General features: G+C 37.8%; 1 protein-coding gene across 3 annotated transcripts in view; it reads left to right on the forward strand.

The window, feature by feature from the left end:
• fbxo25 (F-box protein 25) overlaps positions 1 to 13,816 on the forward strand; it is a 59,583-nt gene extending 45,767 nt beyond the window's left edge. For 2 of the 3 annotated variants that reach the window (XM_028797758.2, XM_028797757.2), the window contains exons 8-11: positions 928 to 1,110; positions 1,414 to 1,557; positions 11,967 to 11,993; positions 12,502 to 13,816. In XM_028797758.2, the coding sequence (XP_028653591.1) occupies positions 928 to 1,110; positions 1,414 to 1,557; positions 11,967 to 11,993; positions 12,502 to 12,591 (444 nt within the window). In that variant the 3' untranslated portion in view covers positions 12,592 to 13,816. The remainder of the gene's footprint in view (positions 1 to 927; positions 1,111 to 1,413; positions 1,558 to 11,966; positions 11,994 to 12,501) is intronic. The other variant, XM_028797760.2, reaches the window with a different exon arrangement.
• Positions 13,817 to 15,639: the final 1,823 nt, after the last annotated feature.

Genomic DNA, 15,639 nt, shown 5'->3' on the forward strand with positions numbered 1-15,639 from the left:
CTTTAACCTGCAATTGCTCCAAAGGCGCTTTACAAATAGTTGTCCTTGCGCTTAGACCACAGAGCTCTCTGGAGAGTAAGTTGGGGTATGTGAAAAATGACAAATTGCTAATTGAAGAAATAGTATATGGTGAATAAGGGACTAAAAATATATTAGATAGTGTACCCCAGTACATTCTATACTACGCATCATATTTTATCACAGTTGATGCTTCTCTGAACCCAACCACTTTGGCAACTGCAGCAACCTCTGGTACAGAATGACTACAGTCCCTTAAAGTAGTCCTAACAATACAACCTGGGAGGTAGACTTTGAGTTTCAAGAATTTGCAGATTAATCTTTCCATTGTTTGCCAATTTGTCCAGTCGATGACTTTGTAATCTGGAAAAACATGACTGTGGTGAATTGCAATGAGTTCTGTATATGTTAATGGGTAACCCATGATGAACACCATGCGCAAACACAAAAAGGTGGTTTAGTGTATGTGGCACGAAGGTACCATGGCTAATTGTCACATTTTTTGGACACTTGTGCTGGGTAAGGGGTAAAACTGTCAAGCATTTGATGGTTATCTGTGTTAGAAGAACAGTACATTTTGTTAAAGGGAGTAACTTGTATGCATAAATGTTAGTCCCACCTTGGTCTTGAACATGTATGTTGCAGAGTACTTATCTCTTATAAATAATACTCATTAAAAACTCATTAGTCACTTGAAACAGAACAATAAAATACCTTTTGAAACTGACATATTTTCAAGTGAAGAAAATGTTTATACACTAGCTTGCATTAGTATGGAAATGACAAAAAAAGTAACATTACAAAGGTCTGAATCTGCCCTGTGCATGCAAGAAGTGTACCATTAGAAATGTAATAAATGTACTTAATGAGTCATGTTAAAAAAAATGGAAACTGATGTTTTGTTTACAGCAGGTGAACAATGGAGTAACACTCAGTGATCTTCCACTCCACATGCAAAACAATATTTTGTACAAATTTTCTGACGGTTGGGATATTGTTAACCTGGGTCAGGTGACATCAACTTTGCACATGCTCAGTGAAGACAGACAACTATGGAAAAAGCTTTGCCATTATCATTTTGCTGAAAAGCAGGTAAGATTTACAATTATTTGCTTTAAATTTTTTTTTCTGTATGACTTTTGTTTTTTATGCACATTTTTTAACTGTATCTCTATGCCAAATAATACCTGAATCTCCATCAGGAGAGAGTGTAGTCATAGAGGTTTGTCAGGAGTTTGGAACACCTCTGAGCCAATTAATATAATTTAAAAATGAATCATAATTTAGTATAAAAACATAAGTATTTTCACTCTTCCTAGCTGTTTAAAGGAATTTGTTCTAGATTAAATTGTGCTATGACAATGTACTTTTTTTATATATATTTTGTTGCTTTAGCTCTGTAGGCATCTGGTTTTATCAGAAAAGGGCCTTGTGGACTGGAAATTAATGTACTTCACACTTCAGAAATACTTTCCAAAGAAGGAGCAGTATGGTGATACATTGCAGTTCTGCAGACATTGTAGCATTTTGTTCTGGAAGGTAATGCATTTTTTCCTTTTTGTTGAATGCTTGCACATATCATAAAAGGAAATTGACCATTTATTATTCAGTATATTTCTATGTAAATATTTTTTATTTTTTTTTTAAATGTCGTAATATAAAGTCTTTACACAAAGTTTGATAGTAGGTAGTAGGCACTACTAGAAAAAAAAATCAAGCAAAGCAGGTATATATAATAGATGTGGAAAATACAGTAAACAATAGGTACATCAGTAAAGTAGCAAAAAAGTTAAACATCATTGTTAAATATGAGAGCATTAGTTTACAATGCAGTAGGAAGGGAGAGTCGAACCTGGGTTATAACACTGGTGCTGAAGAATCTACACAGATACGAGATTATTCTAAGCAGTTAGCATTTACTTTGTAATATTGTTCATACTGTGAATTTCCCCATGGGATTAATAAAGTATCTATCTATCTATCTATCTATCTATCTATCTATCTATCTATCTATCTATTCTTATACAGGTTTTGAATTATATGGTTAAGAATTTGGAAATTATATTTTTGAGCAGATTTTAAACTAAGATGAAACTTTTTTTTCTACTTGCTCTTTTCTGTACATTTCACTTTTGAACCACCACTGAAGGTATTACAGAATCTCTGTTTAACTTTACTTGTATAGAAGTCATTCATTTGTGATAGTTAGATCATTCATTTATGTAATAGATCATTTTCAATCCCACTTAATCCAGTTGAAAGCCATGGCAGCTGGAGTTTATCTCGGCAGCACAGGACAGGCATGTAGTCCGTCCATTGCAGGACCCTTTATCATGCACATCTATACTCGGTATGCAAACGAAACCAGTTTTGCATGTGAGAAAAACAAAAGCAAGAATACCAAGTGAAAACCCACTTAGACCCAGAGAGAATGTGCAGAATCCCTGTGGACAGAAAGGAAGTGCAAAATTTTAACCTAGGGTACTGGATCCATGAGAAAACAGTGCTAACTGCTGTGCCACCGTGCACCCTTACAATTATTTAATTACTACAAACTTTATCAGCTACAAAAGCACACAGATGGCACTTTTTTCTGATGTAACTATAATGTTTCATGTTTGATTTGTATAACTGTAGAAAGCAGTCTTCTCATGTAATAGTCCCTCTTAAAACCTTAACAAGTGTGAAATGGATCTACTGTATATACAGTACTGTGCAAAAGTTTTAGGCAGGTGTGAAAAAATGCTGTAAACAAAGAATGCTTTCAAAAATGGAAGTGTTAATCATTTATTTTCATCAATCAACAAAATGCAGTGAATGAACAAAAGAGAAATCTAAATCAAATCAATATTTGGTGTGACCACCCTTTCTTTGCCTTCAAAACAGCATCAATTCTTGTAGGTACACTTGCACACAGTTTTTGAGGGAACTCGGCTGGTAGGTTGTTCTAAACATCTTGGAGAACTCACCACAGATCTTCTGTGGATGTAGGCTTCCTCACATCCTTCTGTCTCTTCATGTAATCCCAGACACACTCGATGATGTTGAGATCAGGACTCTGTGGGGGCCATACCATCACTTCCAGGACTTCTTGTTCTTCTTTACGCTGAAGATAGTTGTTAATGACTTTGGCTGTATGTTTGGGGTCGTTGTCCTGCTGCAGAATAAATTTGGGGCCAATCATATGCCTCCCTGATGGTATTGCATGATGGATAAGTTTCTGCCTGTATTTCTTAGCATTGAGAACACCATTAATCCTGACCAAATCTCCAACTCCATTTGCAGAAACGCAACCCCAAACGTTCAAGAAACCTCCACCATGCTTCACTGTTGCCTGCAGACATTCATTATTGTACCGCTCTCCAGTCCTTTGATGAACAAACTACCTTCTGCTACAGCCAAATATTTCAAATTTTGACTCATCAGTCCAGAGCACCTGCTGCCATTTTTCTGCACCCCAGTTTCAATGTTTTCGTGCATACTTGAATCGTTTGGCCTTGTTTCCACGTCGGAGGTATGGCTTTTTGGCTGCAACTCTTCCATGAAGACCACTTCTGGCCAGACTTCTCCGGACAGTAGATGGGTGTACCTGGGTCCCACTGGTTTCTGCCAGTTCTGAGCTGATGGCACTGCTGGACATCTTCGATTTCGAAGGGTAATAAGCTTGATGTGTCTTTCATCTGCTGCACTAAGTTTCCTTGGCTGACCACTGCATCTACAATCCTCAACGTTGCCCGTTTCTTTGTGCTTCTTCAAAAGAGCTTGAACAGCACATCTTGAAACCCCAGTCTGCTTTGAAATCTTTGTCTGGGAGAGACCTTGCTGATGCAGTATAACTACCTTGTGTCTTGTTGCTGTGCTCAATCTTGCCATGACATGAAACTGTCTTCCACAACCTCACCTTGGTAGCAGAGTTTGGCTGTTCCTCACCCAGTTTTAAGCCTCCTACACAGCTGTTTCTGTTTCACTTAATGACTGTGTTTCAACCTACGTGTGACATTGATGATCATTAGCACCTGTTTGGTATAATTGGTTGATCATACACCTGACTAGAATCCTACAAAATCCCTGACTTTGTGCAAGTGTACCTATAAGAATTGATGTTGGTTTGAAGGCAAAAGGTAGGAACACCAAATATTGATTTGATTTAGATTTTTCTTTTGTTCGCTCACTTTGCATTTTGTAAATTGATAACAATCATTATTTATATTTCTGAAAGCATTCTTTGTTTATAGCATTTTTTCACACCTGCCTAATACTTTTGCACAGTACTGTACATATATACATGCACACATTTATACATATATATATATATATATATATATATATATATATATATATACACATACTGTATATAAAATAATAATACAGTGGGGCAAAAAAATATTTAGTCAGCCACCAATTGTGCAAGTTCTCCCACTTAAAAAGATGAGAGAGGCCTGTAATTTTCATCATAGGTATACCTCAAGTATGACAGACAAAATGAGAAAAAAAAATCCAGAAAATCACATTGTCTGATTTTTGACGAATTTATTTGCAAATTATGGTGGGGAAAAAAGTATTTGGTCAATAACAAAAGTTCATCTCAATACTTTGTTATATACCCTTTGGTGGCAATGACAGAGGTCATACGTTTTCTGTAAGTCTTCACAAGGTTTTCACACACTGTTGCTGGTATTTTGGCCCATTCATCCTTGCAGTTCTCCTCTAGAGCAGTGATGTTTTGGGGCTGTCGCTGGGCAACACGGACTTTCATCTCCCTCCAAAGATTTTCTATGGGGTTGAGATCTGGAGACTGGCTAGGCCACTCCAGGACCTTGAAATGCTTCTTACGAAGCCACTCCTTCGTTACCCGGGCGGTGTGTTTGGGATCATTGTCATGCTGAAAGACCCAGCCACGTTTCATCTTCAATGCCCTTGCTGATGGAAGGAGGTTTTCACTCAAAATCTGATGATACATGGCCCCATTCATTCTTTCCTTTACACGGATCAGTCGTCTTGGTCCCTTTGCAGAAAAACAGCCCATAAGCATGATGTTTCCACCCCCATGCTTTACAGTAGGTATGGTGTTCTTTGGATGCAACTCAGCATTCTTTCTCCTCCAAACACGACAAGTAGAGTTTTTACCAAAAAGTTCTATTTTGGTTTCATCTGACCATATGACATTCTCCCAATCCTCTTCTGGACAATCCAAATGCTCTCTAGCAAACTTCAGACGGGCCTGCACGTGTACTGGCTTAAGCAGGGGGAAAGGTCTGGCACTGCAGGATTTGAGTCCCTGGCGGCGTAGTGTGTTACTGATGGTAGCCTTTGTTACTTTGGTCCCAGCTGTCTGCAGGTCATTCACTAGGTCCCCCCGTGTGGTTCTGGGATTTTTGCTTACCGTTCTTGTGATCATTTTGACCCCACGGGATGAGATCTTGTGTGGAGCCCCAGATCGAGGGAGATTATCAGTGGTCTTGTATGTCTTCCATTTTCTAATAATTGCTCCCACAGTTGATTTCTTCACATCAAGCTGCTTACCTATTGTAGATTCAGTCTTCCCAGCCTGGTGCAGGTCTACAATTTTGTTTCTGGTGTCCTTTGACAGCTCTTTGGTCTTGGCCATAGTGGAGTTTGGAGTGTGACTGTTTGAGGTTGTGGACAGGTGTCTTTTATATTGATAACGAGTTCAAACAGGTGCCATTAATACAGGTAACGAGTGGAGGACAGAGGAGCCTCTTACAGAAGAAGTTACAGGTCTGTGAGAGCCAGAAATCTTGCTTGTTTGTTATTGACTAAATACTTATTTTCCACCATAATTTGCAAATAAATTCTTTAAAAATCAGACAATGTGAAGAATAGGCAAAAACCCCATTCATGCATAGCCACAGATAGCCCTTGTACGTATATGCATTAGGAAAATTTGACAGGCTTTCCTGAAAAATTCATAATAATAATGAAACAGAAAAAAAAATATGTGCAAAAAGCCATACTAATGTAGTGTTGTGGTACGAGGAGGAGGAGGAGGCATTGGTAGTTGCATGTTGGACACAGAATGTCTGCAGACTCCATCTAGTGGATACATTTAGGAACTGCAGATATAACTAGTAACTAATAGCTCAGAGAGGGTTCTGCAAGTGATGGAGGCAGTTCAGATGGTATTGTAATCCATACTGTAGCATGATTTAAAGAAAAAATCATTTTCCAGTCACAAAGTTTGAAATTTGGCATGCGCTTAATTCTCATTGGCTAAGGCAGTGAATGCAAATTGCTACATGTCCATCCTTGTAGCTGTATATTATATATATATATATATATATATATATATATATATATATATATATATGTTTATAATCATTCTGAGTGAACTCCAGCATCATTTAAAGTGACAAGCAAAGTAACCTGGTGATATTCAGCAAAACAATAAATGTTGTGTTTGCCACTATAAGGACACAGCATTGATTACTAATAGTTTTTAGTTTTTTTTGTTGCATTTTCTTCTGAAGTGGAGGAAAAAAAAACAAACAGATGAAGCTGCTTGCCACTACTGTTGCATACCATAGCAGCTGTTGTAAGCTTAATGCTCAGTGATGCAGTTGGAACAACTAAAATATTTACTTTTCATAGCAACTGTCACCTATTTGGAATAATACTTTCATCATTTTTGTGCTGACTAACCGCACACTATCCAACACATGGGTTTCAATGAACAGTATGTGTCTACTATCTCTTGGTCATGACTTGCCGTATTCATATGGTCACATGTGTCATAGCAAATGGCATCCACTTTCACATAAAGTTAATCTGTGCTAAACGCTATTAAAAATGAAAACTATTCAAAGAAAGAGTTACAGGAAGAAATATATAACAGTAAGTAAAAGGTACTAACTGTAGAATACCTTGTGCAGACCTGTTTCAACTAGTGTTAAGATCCCAAGTGCTACAAAGGGTAGCTGTTCCTCCAATTTTCCCCAAGTGTCTCCCTCAAACGTCTTTTTTGCCTCTCTGAACTTTAGGTTCATAACTGGACCATTCAGACTCGAGGTACATAGGTTGAAGGTGATCATATAAACATGTGGTTTAAGATCTTATCAAGAGTCAAAGGGGTTAAACCCCAAATCATTACATTTGGATGGTAGTGGTGCTTGAGTACACTGCACACCGGCATTATAGTTTCAAGATTTTTATTTCTATCCACATTTACAATGTATGATACATAAACACACCAATGGTGAAAAAAAGAAAGAACAAATCAGACAGGTGCAACATTCAATTGTCTTGAAAAAATGTTTTAAATACTAATTTGGAAAGTTTAAATTAAAGTTTATGTTTAAAAATCTGATGTGTTCAGCACATGACTTTCTCCAAGCAAGGCTGACATTTAAGAAGTAATGCTTTGCAGGCCAGTATAATATTACATGGAATGAAGTGAAATGGAAGAAGAGTTGTATGTTATTTATATATAAAAAAAAAGAAAGTATATTTGACACAAAAAAAATTGGAAGCTATTATCTCTATAAAGCAGTTTTGCCACAAATCAGCAAGTTTCTATCCTTGCTAATGCTGTCATCTCCAACCAAGGACTTGCATCGTAACGCTCAAGCACATATAGACACAGACATAATTTTTGAAGTGATAGCCTTTTCATTATATTAATATTTAATATTTCAATGTATTAAAAACCTCAACTTTTAGCCACTTCACATTACTATCTCTATAATATAAAATATGCAGCATTAAGCATAATTAGTAAAGTCTTAGTCTCTTATCTTCTGTTTTTTAGTATGGGAATGGCCTTTGCCCTTTTTCCCCTGTGTACACACACACATGGCATAATTAAGGAAAGGAATAAAAGCCTCTTAAGTAAAACTAGCAGCAGTGTGTGGTTGCGAGGTACCAAGTTAAATTGTACAAACAATGAAAAGCTACTTTGTCAGAAATTGAGTGGCTACATTTACAAACTTAGTGAGACAGCATCACCAGAGTATTTCCACTTTAATGCAGCAACCTGCCAAGGGGAGGATTGTAGTGCTACTGCACTTAATGATTGCAGCTTCAGGAAGGCTAAGAACTACTGGTGCACAATGTACACTAAATATGAGGGCAAAGAGGTCCCTAATTCTATTTAGAGCACAGTTTCTAGACTTAGACTAATGATTGACATTGTAACAGTCTCATCGGACCTCAGGCCTTATAGTCTAGTCAGTCAGGTAGAAAGTTAGTTCTGTTAATTGCTCGTAGCGAATGTAGTGAACAATCTGGATCTGAACTGGCCATTCAGGTTTTAGATTTTGTAAGGAATATCTAGTGGAGATATTCATGAATATTACAATTACCATCTGCCAAAGGTCTTTCCGTATGCCTTATGTGAGATATGGGATATGGATTCAGATGGTTGGGGATAGATTCAAATTGGATGTGTATAAGATGTGGTCGTCACAAATTGAGCCAAAGAGTTATTCATGCTTATTGTGATAATAAACCTAAGACTGAACGGTTTGTTATGGATGATGGGTGTTTTTCTGTCTTTTAATTTCTTTTTTTTATTTTAAATGACATGTGCAGAGTGCTATTGAGTAGTTGTTTGAAAACAGTACCCAAAAAATGTTTTGAAAAACTGACCACACATAATACATAGATTTTTTTGACATCATACACCATAAGGTGCACACTAATTCAGCATGAGCAGGAACACTCAATAAAACTGAATAAAAAAAATCAAGTGACGGTGAGATACGAAGAAGGCAGATTCGCCAGCATTTGTGTGTCAGTTTTTATCCCTCCAGATGAGAGAATGTCCAGTTCCATTGTCTCAAAACACCACTCACATCTCCAGTTATTCCGTTTCAAATAAAAAATAACAGAGTCAGATCCCTGGGGTTTGTGAGGTAGTATGTATCGTGATCGTGATTTAGAGAGAATAAAAGTAAAAAAAACGGTAACTTTTACAAGTCCTATAAATTCACACCGTGTGTTACAGACGCAAACCAAATGTATGTGTGTACTGTATAATATTAACAAAAGGAGCAGCTGACTACTGAAAACGGCAAATATAGCAGTGAGTGGGGATCGAACCGGGGACTCTTGATTACAAGTCAGCAAATACTACCGCTACGCCACGGAAGCTGTTGAATCATCCTTGAACCTTTTGTGAAAGTGTTTACTTGATCTTTGGTCTTTAGGCTTCGTACATTATATAGTTTATGCCTACATTTTGTCATTTACTACTAAAATATGAAAAACGTTTCTGTTTTAAAAATGTGTTTACACAGATTACTGTAGAAACAGAACACACATGAACTGCGTGTGTTCCAAATAACAATCTATTATTTCCACTCTAAAACTCCAGCACATCAGTCACTCCCAGATGGAATAGCCGGCTGCGTGCTGCTCGTGTTAATCGGCACATTTAGAAGACAAAAGAGAGCTGAGAACGGTTTTAAGGTGGGCTGGATCTACGAGTTTTTTCATAGACTCTGGTAATTCTAGTGTTAAAGGGACACTTTCAGGAGCATACTTATTTAAAGTGCTTGAAATCGTTAGATTTGAGATCCTTGTTATTTCCTCAAAACAAATATATTTTAGACTTCTTTCGATTTAATCAAAGAATTTAAGTTCTGAACAGCCCCCTTTTATATCTGATTGTGGAGGGAACTTGAAGTGCTTAAGGAACTGGTGCCGTGTTAGCAGTTTTACATGTACCATTATTAAAATTGGGGCGGCTAGAAATGAATGAGTTTGAAATGAAAGCTGCTTCATCGTACTTCCATATGTTCTTACGTTATAGGTAATGAGGAATCATGCAAAATGACACCTTTTATTGGCTAACTAAAAAGATTACAATATGCAAGGAGTCATTTTGCTTGACTTCTCACTACATCTATAATGGCTAACACGGTACAACACCCTAGTACTACAGGTAATGAGGAAGAAACTTTCTAGTGGTTCTGGGCTTATTCTTGATAAGGCTGAAGTTTTTGTTAGTCTAGGAGATACTGAAGTAGATATTCCTGCAAATCAGAAGTCATTGAGCTGCTTTGCGTGTCTCGTAAATGCTACCTCAAGTAATGTAATTGCTGAGAAGAGACAGAAGAGCAAATTTTGGACACGTTAGAGCAGAGGTCTCCCATGCTGCTCCTGAGGGGCTGCAGTATCTACACGTTTTAATTGATGCCTCGTTAACTAGGAACCAATTCTTGCTGATAATTAACATGTCATTTAATTTGGTGGTCTGTTCTCTTTCTACTTTAGTCAGAACTGTTTATATTTTACTTGTGGAAACTACATTTTTTTTATTCTTCACAGATTGTAGTAAATGAGAATCTGTTCATTTTATTTTGTGTAATTTTATTTCCCGATAAATCTTATTCATTCATCCATTTTCTAATCTTATCCAATTTAGGGAGCTTGGTCAGAAGGCAAGAACCAGACCTGAAGCCCAGTCCATTGCAGGGCACTCAAACTCACTCATTTGTGGCAAGTGTAGAGGTCTCGCTCGGTTCACCTAACCTGGATGTCTTTGGTTTCTGGCTGGAAACCCCACACAGACGTAACACGAACATGTGAACTCCACACGGACCATTCCCTGGGCTGTGGTTTAAGCCCAGGACTCTGATACTGTGAGCCAAATATGGCTGTGGTGCTGAGATTATGAAATTACTGTAAAATAATGAGATGAAAATGTATTTTATGTAAGGCGATAATGGAAATAAAATTCTGGTAAATGGGAGCATAGAAAGAGGAGTAAAGAGTGCATCAAGTAAGCTGATAAGTGATCTCTGTTTAGTAAAATGAAGTTATTTATTTTAACATTTTATTTTGTGTTTAACGTGACGCCAGAGATTGGAAATGTACTGCATGTTGATTGAGCATGCAAGTAAGAATTTTACTGTACTGCACATGGGACAATACTACTAACTATTTACTGCTTAGGTTCAGTTTAATTAATGATGAATGACCACATGTACATGAAAATGTTATCAAATTAGCTGTGCCACTGATGGCTGCCTTGCCCGTTACATATTACTTTTTAGTCAAATAAGCCAAAAAAAAAAGAAGTAAAGCTTGATTTAAGTTTTGTTTTCAAAATATGACTGCAGCAAGCAGCTTTGCAAAGTCTTAACATGTGCTCATAGGGTGGTGGGCTCTTACCATTCTCGGACTACAGACAGAGCTGATGTAGGTGTCTGTCTGAATGTCGTATTTCATTTCCTGTTCGAATGATATTTGTTTCAAAACAAAGGACGACTTTGTAGGGCAGTGGTAATTGCTTCTGCCTCTTGGCTCCAGAAGACGCTCCACGCTGTCTGCATAGAGGTTGCACATGTTCACCCTGTCTCTGCGTGGGGCGTTTCTAACATTCCTGCCACATTCCAAGGACACCTGAGGTGGATTAATTGGACTCTCAGTGCTGGTCCAGTGTGTATGCATGATTGTAGTCTGTGCTGAGTACTCCAGGGTTGCTTCCTGCCACGATAGGCTGTAGCCTACAACTTTAAAATTGGATTAAGTGGGCCTGGCAATGTATAGCTTGTTAGAAAGACGACCTCCGGCCTCCTGGGCCCTCCAGTACTTGAATTAGGGGCCTGAGTTAGAGGAATATATTTCTCTGTTGACTGGGCACTGCTACAGAAGGTAGTGCTGGTCTACCCTGCTACATGTGCTTACACCGAGATTATCAAGTGGCGCAGTTTCAGATAGTCTGACTCGTGTGTACTTCATTGTCTAAAAGAGAGAGGCCAACCCTGCACTGGGGCCGTGTGTGATGTTAGGAGAAGTTCAGCGAGTTCTCTTTTGTTGTCCAGCCTCAGCTGCTCAAGTCATGTAGTCACACTGGCACCTCCTTTGCATGTTCTGCTTATCTGCAGTAGTAACAGAATCTTCCCTCCCCTGCTAATCTTAACCTCTCATGTTTTCCCTCCATGCTTCCCCTTTCTTCTGATCCTTCTTTCCTGACACCTCAAAAGGACCACCAGCTTGCTTTATTCTTCAAGGTACTTCATACATTTTCCTGGCAATTTTCCTGTTTTCCACTTTTGTAAGCATTCAAAGTACAGTAGTCTGTTTGTTCTTTAGCCCTGCTTAAGTGTCTTTAAAAGGCAGACACTGTATTGACTTTTGTGTCTAGGCAGCAAAAGCAGGTGAATCAAAGGGGCAGCCAAATATGAAATATGTGTGTTCGGAAATTATTAATTAATAGCACTGTGTTTGCAAGAGCTACTAATATGATGCACATTTTCTGGATGCCTAACATTTTCTTCGTTAAGATCAATTTTTTAACTCGAGGATGCATGCATGTTTATTAAAGCAGTACGCAGTTGTCTCCAGAATGGACACTGTATGTATAGCTGACTCTTTTTCATTTTGAAAGTGTAATTTATCTTGCTCTGCTTCAGTGCATTCTCAGCAACTTTATTTTTTTTGTGTAATTAAAAACCTCTTTTTTTTTTTTTTTTTATGTCCCTTAACAGATGGTTGATACATTTTATATTTCTTTTCTAGGATTCGGGACACCCTTGCACTGCAAATGATCCAGGCAACTGTTTTATGTCCGTTTCTCCTCAGCAGTTCATTGACCTTTTTAAATTTTAGGCCGAGCTGGCGTTCCTTTCTGTGCCTATACATGGGTTTGGCTGATGATTTTGAGTCCGACTTTTTTTTATTTTTTATTTTTTTTTTTATTTTGGTTGCTTGTTTTGTAACCTGTGCAATAAGTCTGACTTTTCCAAAAAACTGTAGATGAAAATCATGCAGTGTGATGGTAAGAGTAAGTCGTAGAACAGGCAGAGGAAGATTAGTCCAGAACTTCTTGTACAGAACTGAAGGGGGCATCAGTGGTTACTGTGTGGAAATGGATGACTTGACCATTGTAAAGTTCTAGCAAAGCTTGGGCCGAGCAAAATCTTGTATATGAGTGCACTTAGACTGAAGTATAGTCATATTTAAAAGGTTTAATTTTCATTCTTTTTTTTTCCCCCAACTGTGTATTTTGTTGTGATAATGTAAATCATTCAGATGCTAAACTTGTACATTTACCAGATGTGTTCAGATGAAATTGTAATATTATTATTTTATTATCTTACGGTTGAGCAGAAAAACCCTTAAACAAAGCATTGTTCATTTTCCTTTGTGTAATATGTTTATTGTGTAATTTATTTTAAGCAGCATTCCAACCACTTAAAATGCAACGATAGCAAGCAAACCTTAAAGCATTAAAACCATTCCTGGTATGCTTCGAAATAACAAGGACGTTGAAACACTGCAGTGGGATTTGCAGGAGACCACGTTACCCCTACCCCAGACGTGGCCTCGTTCTGCTCTGATGACCAAAGTAAAACATTATTTAAACTGGGAAAGTGGGGACGTTTGGCATGGGTTTGAAAACTGCAAAAGTCTACAGATGTGTTCAGATCTTTTGTAAGACAAAGACATTTATTTTGAAATATGATCTATTGAGATATTACATTGTTATACATAAGTGTGCACATAGTGGTCATGATGGCTGTACTGTATGTTGTCATTATTAGTCAAATGTTGATGCTGCCTCCACAGTTTTGCCTAACCGTGTGTAACTGACCCCAAATGGTGGTCACAATATTGTACTGTGGTGTGTATGCCTCTGTGAAAGGTGATTTTTATTTTTCCCCTTTTTGTTTGTATATCCAGTCATTATTTACTTTGGTTCTTATGTTTTTGTCCATTCCTTTTTTCTTAATATTATTACATATTGTGTATGTGAGGAGAGCTTGAGACTTGTAGCACCTTGGAAATTTAACTCTATTCTTTATAAACAATATTAAAGGTACCTCTTTGCAAATTCTGTCTTGTCTTTAATAGATTCACTATACGTTCAGCAAGTGAGAGAGAATGTAAATTGCCGAAAATAATCGTCTGTTAAAGATGATGAAAAAATAATCAATTTAACCAGTTTTTTAAAAATGAGCTTTAATTATGTGAAAATCTGTCATATCTTCTTTGTAAATGTCGTGTTTAGTTGAGCAACTTTTTTCCCCCCTCATAACTAAAGATGCTTTCAGGGTCACATGGCATTAAGTTTATTCTGACACAAATCCGACCTGAATGAGAAATCAGCGGATATCATCCATCCATCTGCCCATTAATTCATCCCTTGCTTTCCTGCACCTGATAATTAACATTAGACAAGCTTATCTCTGCAGCAGTGGGCACAAGCCCATGGCACAGCACGCTCATACCAGTCCATCTAACATGCCCGTTCTCAAGATGGGGCCCATGAAGGCACGATCCAAATTGTGGGTACAGTGACAGGGCCTGGATTGGGGTGCAAACCACTGCAGCAGTGCTGACCATTGTGTATAAAATGTTTCCCATTTTTCCTCATAACAGTCCTTAAAGCTTGAAAGTGGGATATGTGATAATTTTGGAGAAGACTGCAATATCTTTAAATATTTCATTTCATTTTTAAAAGAACTATTCTTTTCAAAACTAGTAAATAATAGGTCCTATCTAAGTCATACTGTATCCGATGGACTCATGTGTATCTTGTGTGCAGTTGTCTAGTTCAGGGGTCCCCAACTCCAGTCCTAGAGGACCACCGTGGCTGCAGGTTTTCATTGTAACCCCTTTCTAAATTACACTGCTAATTAACTTTTTTTTAATTAATTACAATCTACTTGTCTTTTAAGATTTGTTCCCCTGAACTTCTTCATCATTCCTCTGAATTGATTCATTTCTTTCCTTAAGCAGAAATGAAACGTGAAGTGAGTGAGCCAACAGAAGACCACCTATGTCAGGGCCTCTCACTCCAACCAGTTGCTTAATTAGATGCCAAGTCTTGTTAATAAAACCCGTTTTTAATTCCATGGCTTGTTGCTGCTCTCCTTATGCAATAGCAGACATTTCCAAAATTGTTGATTTTTCTCTTTTCTAAGAGCACTGTTAAAATATTTTGGGGATTTGAGCAGACCAGCATTCCTGAGACCTTCACCTTTATTTTCAGTTATTGTATGAAGGACACTGGTTTTACTGGTCATATTTGGCTAATTTTGTATTTCCTTATTATTTGTCTGCTAATTAAGGAAAAAAACAAATAAGGATTTCTGAGCGTTCAAGAGCAGGTCAGTTAACATGAATTCAAAAGAACTTCAGTAGCAGCAAAACAGGTCACTAATTAAGAAATTGGTTAGAATGAAAACCTGCAGCCACTGCGGCCCTCCAGGACCGGAGTTGGGGACCCCATTCTAGTTTTACTTGCATAGAAATGATCGGTATGGAAGGCCTGTCAGAAGGAAACTCTTTCCTAAACTTTTGACTTCAGTCAGAATCTGAAATATGCAGTTAGATAAGCCAGAAATGGTTTGAAATGAAGTGCTGTTGGCTGGTGAATCAAACCACAAGCAAAGCTTCAGAGAAAAACCTGGAGAAATGTTAGAAGAGTAGAATTATCTGATGGTTTGGAATTGGCAAAGCAAATAATGGGAATAAAATTATTTGTATTTTTAAGCAGCTCTTCCCTCTACATGATTGTGGGGGGCTTATCCTGTAAACATCAGGACTAGTGAGGAGTCAGAGCCGAGGAGGCCAGGCCGTCTCCCCCTATCCTGTACATTCAAAGGGCTTGTATGTTGTACGTCATGGATGTGATCTTGTATGAATGACTAG

Source organism: Erpetoichthys calabaricus, chromosome 3 (genome assembly GCF_900747795.2).
Source record: "Erpetoichthys calabaricus chromosome 3, fErpCal1.3, whole genome shotgun sequence".
NCBI lineage: Eukaryota > Metazoa > Chordata > Cladistia > Polypteriformes > Polypteridae > Erpetoichthys > Erpetoichthys calabaricus.